The 7,300-nt window shown below is 44.4% G+C and overlaps 2 protein-coding genes across 2 annotated transcripts; one reads left to right on the forward strand and one right to left on the reverse strand.

Annotated features, from left to right (window-relative positions):
* Positions 1 to 945: 945 nt before the first annotated feature.
* On the reverse strand, positions 946 to 4,410 carry PHALS_12283 (Ankyrin; the record flags this gene model as incomplete). Its single annotated transcript, XM_024727806.1, has 1 exon — positions 946 to 4,410. The coding sequence occupies one exon, from the start codon at positions 4,408 to 4,410 to the stop codon at positions 946 to 948; it is 3,465 nt and encodes a 1,154-aa protein (XP_024578345.1).
* Positions 4,411 to 4,568: 158 nt separating this feature from the next.
* On the forward strand, positions 4,569 to 5,814 carry PHALS_12284 (ubiquitin carboxyl-terminal hydrolase isozyme l3-like; the record flags this gene model as incomplete). The annotated part of the gene is made up of 9 exons (XM_024727807.1): positions 4,569 to 4,769; positions 4,834 to 4,924; positions 5,002 to 5,067; positions 5,136 to 5,224; positions 5,295 to 5,339; positions 5,418 to 5,467; positions 5,535 to 5,622; positions 5,695 to 5,742; positions 5,809 to 5,814. The coding sequence occupies 9 exons, from the start codon at positions 4,569 to 4,571 to the stop codon at positions 5,812 to 5,814; spliced, it is 684 nt and encodes a 227-aa protein (XP_024578346.1).
* Between the last annotated feature and the right edge of the window lie 1,486 nt (positions 5,815 to 7,300).

Consider the following 7,300-nt stretch of genomic DNA (forward strand, 5'->3'; position numbering starts at 1 on the left):
ATTCCACACGAGGGTCAATGTCCGACCGTGGATGGGCGCGCTTTCGAGCCGCCTTATGGGCAGCTTCAAGCTGGCGCTTCTGTTCCCCGTCGAGGTTATTGTTGATTACACCACATCCCTCAGCTGACGAGAAGTCAGGGAACGGACATGGGGTTCGCAAGGCGCGAGCAGGGCTCGTATCACGCTGCTGGTGCAGCTCGCCTTCCTCGCCATCCCATACGAGAAAAGGGGTAATAGACTCGTAGTCGACCAACCCCACATTCTCAACGAGGTCGTTCGTCACTAATAGCGTGCGCGGAGCGCGACGCTTGTGTCCATTGAGCCTAGGATATACATCCCTCGGTGCTGCGGAATACTAAATATATATAGTAATATCTAAATACATGCATAACTACTGGCTCCCTAGCCACATACCGTATTCTTGTTTGGGTGCAGTCACACCATGCCTATCTCGTGTGACACACACACCTGTTACCAGGGTACGTCCGTTACACCTTCCCCCATTAAGATTGAGAGTATTTACAGTTCCATTGCCTCAACGAGGCTCGCGTGTCCGCTAGACACTGCAACTCAATTTGTCGGAATTTAACAGTTTCCTTGCTCAATGAGCCCTGTGTCTACAACACGAAAATCACCAAGTCTCGCTGGTTCTGACAGCGAGTACGGGCAGATTCCAACTTCGTCTCCCGCACGCGGTGCAATGTCGGACAGTGCGATATAGGAAAATCTAAACCTTTAAAATTAGGGTAATAAATAAATAAAAATTAGTTTTGAATTTAAGCCGAAGGGTTGAGAAGGCAATAATTACTCTTGGACTCGGTTACAGGAGTACTCAAAATGTGTAGGCAGGTTACGAAGAAGCTTCCATAGACCAACTTTTAAGAAATCTTTAGAAAAACTGAATCGTTGTATTTCAAAACTAAGTTCCGAGTGAAAATTGTTAGTTTACGCCGATTGAGTGATTGTTTTCGCCTCGCAAACGATCCGATGAAAGCGACGTTTAGCGTCTTGTTGATTCTCGTAAGGTCCACTCAAAATGCCTGCACACGTTTTGTCCAAATTTTCTCCCCAGCGGGTCCATACAAAATAAAAAGCTTGCTTGTTTTCGTTTTTTGTTCTATACATTGCCGTTGCATGTGCTTCTACACATTTGACCAACTGAACGATACGATTGTCTCCGTCAGCACTTCCGGCGGTGTCGTTTTTGCAATTTGACGAAATTTTGCCGATGACAAGCTCCTCGACGTCGTATTCACGCGGTAACTTTTTTATTAATAAGGGGTCAATGACTTTTATGTAATCCAATTTCGAAATCGAAGCTCCGTTGAAATAATTCTGCTCAAAAGGAGCTTTCAAATGCTGTTCATCTTTATCAAGGTTCCTCCTAACGCAAGCTTGTATCTTTCTTGCTGCTAATTCTCGAGCTCGAGAGTGAGCTGCATGAAAGTTACGGTATGAACGCTGTATGATACGCACAGCTTCAATTTCATGACGTCCGACATCAATATCATCTGATTGCTGAATTTTGACTTGCTTTACAGTATGCCGAATATTGTTTTGCAAGCCAATGTTGGTATCTTCCCACGGAAGTGTTACTAGCCAATCCGTCCAGCGACAAGCATGCGCAAACTCCGCATCATCGGATAGCGTATTGAGCCAATTCAGCTCATTATTTAGCATTGCATGTGCTTCAGGCGTTAAGTTCGTGTTGCGAACAATATCTAATAATTTCTGAATTTTGGCATTTTTCGCAGTTGGCGACGTTGGTGCCATCGCAGGTGTCAATGACATGCTTTTCATGCACGTCGCAGTATCGGCAAAAGCTTTTTTCTCCAGTGGATCGTTTGATTCGACATTATGAGTGTTTTGAGCAGTAGTTAAGAGTCGGTGTACACCTGGAAGGGGCATTAGCTCTAGTGATTGTTCAAAATACTTTACAGCCAGCACATTTTGATTCTGACGAAGACACTTTTTACCCAAATCTCGGACGAGGGCTGCATCGAGTGCCAACTCTTCATCACTTTTCACAGCCGGTTCTTTTGAACTTTTAGTGAGGAGTGGGTTCAATAGTGATTTGTCGATACTTGAGATATTCAAATGGTCGCAATCAGCCCGAAATTGCAGATTCATCTGTATCTGCGATTGAAGCTGCTGGAATTTATCTTCTTGCTCTCGAAATGTTTCGTGAAGGTTACTAAGCTCATTTTTTATTTCATCGATGCTCTTCGTCAAGCATTCGTTCTGCTTTTCGAGCTCTGAATTTTTCTGTTTTGCAAATCGGACTTCATAACGCAGATACAACATCTCTAAGTCACGTCGAAGATCTGAAGACTCGATTCGATCTAGAAGTAATTTGTAGTCGCCTCCATCCTTTCTCGTATGACTCCTATCGTCGCAATCTTCGATTCTTGCTCCAGCTTTGATTAACTTTTTGATAATGTGGCCAGACACAACTTCTTTATCGGGATCGTTAGCTTCCTCACAAGCTAGCAAAAGAGGTGACCGTCCAGTTAAGTCCTTACAATTGACATCGGCTCCGGCTGCCACGAGATAAAAAGCACATTCAGCATGAGCATTTGCACACGCCAAATGGAGTGGTGTATTCCCTTCTAAGTCTTTCGCACTCACGCCAAGGAAAACGAAGGTGTTGCTCTCTTCATCAGATGTTTGTTCGACTCGCGCATTGGCACTAAGTAATAGTTCCACGCACTCCGATGAACCAGCACGAGCAGCATCATGCAGAGCAGTACGTCCACCAATAGTCCGTCGTGCTGGTAAGCTGTCGTGCTTATCGTCTAAATTATAAAGTGCTGAAGTTACTTGCTGAGATGATGCTTCTGCCCGAAGTAGCAAACGTGCGCATTTTACGTTATTCTCGGCGCATGCAACATGCAATGGCGTCCGCATGGCCAGATCAAGAACATTGGGAATCGCACCAAGGGAAAGCAACAACTCCACCACATTATCATTTCCACCTGCACATGCATGGTGTAGTGCTGTCAAACCAGTGGATGGGCACGACGAGTTGATTACTTGGTGTTTTTCCTTCTTTCCCTCAAAGTTAGCCAACACTCGCTGACAGGCAGCATGGTCTCCATCACGACAAGCCTGATGTAGATGAAAGACAAAGTCAAAATGAGAAGTAGTCTTGTCAGCAACAGCGCTATCTTCTTTGTTCCTATAAAAATATTCTTGTGGAACTGGCATAGGCAAGGAACGAAACGAGACCGATGTTCCATTTAGCTCTAAAAGTCCATCGGCCGCTTGACCAGCCATACATAAAATCCTTGCGGTCGTGACATTCAAGACGGCTTGAAGCCGTAAGAATGTTTTGTGCGGAATCATCACAGCTGGAAGTGTGGCGTCGGCGGCATCAATATGGTCAACACTCATGACAAAGGCAGCATCCAAGTCTTCTTCATCATCATTACAGACAATTGCAGCAACAGCTCCAGCATGCTGCACTCGTGCAATTTTCTCAGGAAACGAGCATCCCCCACGTCGTACTATAGCTATAGCTCCACTTAACTGCTCTGCATTCTTCAGAGGTCGATCGGCGACGAGCGGATCAGATGCCACTAATCTGCCTGAGTATGATGCACCAGCACTTGTGGAGCAAAAATCTGCTAGAGGAGCAAAGCAAATCTCGTACTCGAGCGCACTTGTTGCCCACTGGACAAATGCAAGCAGCGGTGGCTGCTTTTCTCGAGTAGTTGCTTTGATCGTTCCAACTTCGATTGATTCTGGCACCTTAGTTTTACCACCAATTTCACGACTTGAAGCCTCTTTGACGCTGGAGTTTGCCATGTGGTGCGGCTCCAGCATCTTTAATAGCGATGATGTGGTCTGTTTAATTGATTTCCATCTCATTCCATCCTCTGGTGAATCGTATAGTTCTCTTGGTATCTGAATGTAAGTCTCTACAGCATCAACTTTTTCATTTCTATGTGGAATTTCTAAAAGAATCTCTCCATGCTTCACGGATGGTGGAAATTTCTGAAATAGCTCTCGAACATCACGCAAGCACATCATCATACAAGGGATCGTAATTTCTTCTTTTTCAATCTTTTTGCTATCAGTTATATCATCAGGTGATTCTCCCATCGTGAAAGCTGCGAGAGGTTCCTCTCTTGTGTTGTTGGCCAGCAACATGGCTACTACACCTGCTCTTTGTAAAAGTCTAGCCTTGTGCACAAAGCTGCAGCCTCCTCGTACCACCAATACAATGGCTCCTTGTAATTCTTCTGCGTTTTTGAGTTCTAGCTGGTCAGCACGTGGTGGATCAGCACAAGCCAAACGAACGTGTAGCTTCTGTGGCTCTCGAGACCCAAAAGTAGCCAATGGACACACTCGACGTTCCACGCTTCCATCCCATGAAATATATGCATTTTGTTGGATTACTTCAGTCATCTAAGACACGGAAGATAAAGTCTTGGATAAAGCAATGCTAATCAAATTATCATGACCTTTCATAAGGATTTAAGAATCGCCTGGCTTATCCGATCATATATAGTCAAGAATAGTATAATCTTTTCTGAAAAATAAAAAAAGCTTCAAATCTTTACAAAATGAGTGATACGAAAAGCAAGCACAAGCGCTGGTTTCCGCTGGAATCAAATCCCGAAGTCATAAACTCATATGCGAAGAATTTAGGGTTTCCTACGTCTCAATTCAGCTTTTATGATGTGTTGAGTACTGAGGAGTGGGCACTCGCTACAGTGCCAACTCCAGTTATGGCTGTGATAATGCTCTTCCCTATCAAACCTCATGTACGTAATAGTTGTCTTGTCCTGTTATACTGAATATCATATCATTGCAACTGATGTGTATCAGACAGAAAAAGCGGATAAAGAGGAAGCAGCTAGAATTGAAAAGGAGGGACAAATAGTTTCTCCTAACGTCTATTACATGCGCCAGACTGTTGGTAAAGGCGCATTTTAGTTGGATATCAAACAACAATACGATAAATTGATTGTGATATTTTTTTACTTTATATTGAAGGCAATGCATGCGGTACGGTGGGTATCTTGCATGCCATTGGCAACGTGCGTCACCTGGTGCAACTTCGTAAGTTGTGGTTGTTACTCTTGCCATGAGCTCTCAATGTTAAATTGTTTTTAATGTGCCATTTGCAGACCCTGGAAGTTATCTTGACAACTTTTTTCATGAAACCGAAACGAAAACGCCCATGGAGATCGCCCAATATTTGGAGAAAGACGACGAGGTTATGCTGTGACACAATTTATTGAAGAAGTAAATTTGACGGCATGTTTATTCTTTATCACGTATAATAGTTGGAGAAAACTCACAGTAGTGCGGCGGTGGCCGGACAGTCTGAGGTAAGACTTGAAATCTTTTAGTAATTATTTTGGATTCCTTTATCTTTCAATGCTTTAATTTTACTGTTTTGAAAATAGCAACTGGAAAGTGTGGACGATCCCATAAATACACACTTTGTATGCTTTAGGTGCGCCTTGTCCAATGTTTTCAGCTCTATAGATGTGACTTATATGTGGGATTTTCGATGCTGTCAGTTGCGTGGATGGACATTTGTATGAACTGGATGGACGAAAAAAGCGTCCGATTAATCATGGACCGTCGAGTCCGGAAACCGTCCTCCAGGTAGAGATGGTCCCCCGCTTTTCTTTCGTCTCTACAAAAAAATAAATTCCTGATGTCTCTTATTATTCTCAGGACGCTTGTCAGGTCATCAAAAAATTTATGGCCAGGGACGAAGGCGAGGTGCGTTTTACTATCCTTGCACTGGCGAAGACGGCGGCTGACTAGTAAGCGAACGGGATTTACTAGCAGTAGAAGTAACTACAAAGTGAACGGAACAGAGTCAAAGTAGCATGTCAACATATGTTCCCCATGTTTCTATCTCTTGAAAATTCATCTAGTGAGAAGCAAAACGTCCAAATCCAAACCGTCGCAAACTGCTTGACTTCACAAATTTCATACGTGAGCATACGTCAGCGTCGAGACGGGCACCTTTAACCCTCTTGATTCATGCTGGAAATAGCTATACTTTTATGCATTAGCCTGCTAATACAGCTACTCAAGCAAGTCTCGGACTTGGAACAAGGCCGAGCGTAACTTGATTGTGGGAACTGCTCGACTCTGCGTATACCCGGGAGGGGTAGGAAGTCTTCGCTAAAATAAGCATCAAAGACGTTTGAGCAGTTAAAACTCAATTAATGATACACGTCGAAGCGAAGCCATTCCATGACTCGCATAAAAAAGGCCTCGCGTGGAAAATGCAGTCATTTACAATTCTAGCTACACTGAATTGGGCTTTGCCTTACTCCTCGAACAGGATGGCGGAATACCGCTAAGCTTTTATGTCTATATAAGTGCATCTACTCTCCCCAGAAAGCACATCGCGCATTTGATTAGATTATAGTCGTGTTTTGAACGCTATTTCAGAGGCTACAAGCGGAATGCTTCATTTATTCGCCACAAGGGGTACAAAATCACCCGCCCCCTGCAAGTGCATCACGCGATTGATGCGTTCCGTATAACTGTTGGTCTGTGGATGGGCATTCCTGCAGCGGGGCTGCCGTAGCTTAGCGCTTGAGGAAGCGTACTTAAGGTCACCGACCTTTCGTTCTTTACAAGAACTAAGTATGAGTTAGCGAATCGCAATCCGCTTACTCCAAGAGTAAGTATTGCCTTCTCAAGGCTGTTTGACTCTTCGTTTTGAAATCCAGAACTTTATTTCTTTGCTAATTTGAAAAGTTTAAATTTTCCTAAATATATATAGTCTAATCTAAATACATGCATAACTACTGGCTACCTAGCTACATGCCGTATTCTTGTTTGAGTGCAGTCAAACCATGCACATATCGTGTGACACCCCCTCATGTTACCAGGGTACGTGTAACCCCGTTACACCCTCCCCCATTAAGATTGAGAACATTTACAGTTCCCATCGATTATTGCCTCAACGAGGCTTGCGTGTCCGCTAGACACTGCAACTCAATTTGTTGGAATTTAAGAACATCCTTGCTCAATGATCCCTGTGTCTACGACACGAAAAAAAAATCACCAGGTCTCGCTGGTTCTGACAGCAAGTACGGGCAGAGCCCAACTTTGTCTTCCGCACGCGGTGCGATGTCGGACGGTGCGTCCGCAGCACCGAGGAAAGTATATCCTACGCTCAATGAGCACAAGCGTCACGCTCCACGCACGCTATTAGTGACAAACGACCTCGTTGAGGATGTGGGGTTGGTCGACGACGATTCTGACACCCCTTTTCCCGCATGGGATGACGAGGAAGGCGAGCTGCACCAGCAGCGTG

The sequence above is a fragment of the Plasmopara halstedii genome, assembly GCF_900000015.1.
Source record: "Plasmopara halstedii genome assembly, contig: Scaffold_614, whole genome shotgun sequence".
Taxonomy (NCBI): Eukaryota; Oomycota; class Peronosporomycetes; order Peronosporales; family Peronosporaceae; genus Plasmopara; species Plasmopara halstedii.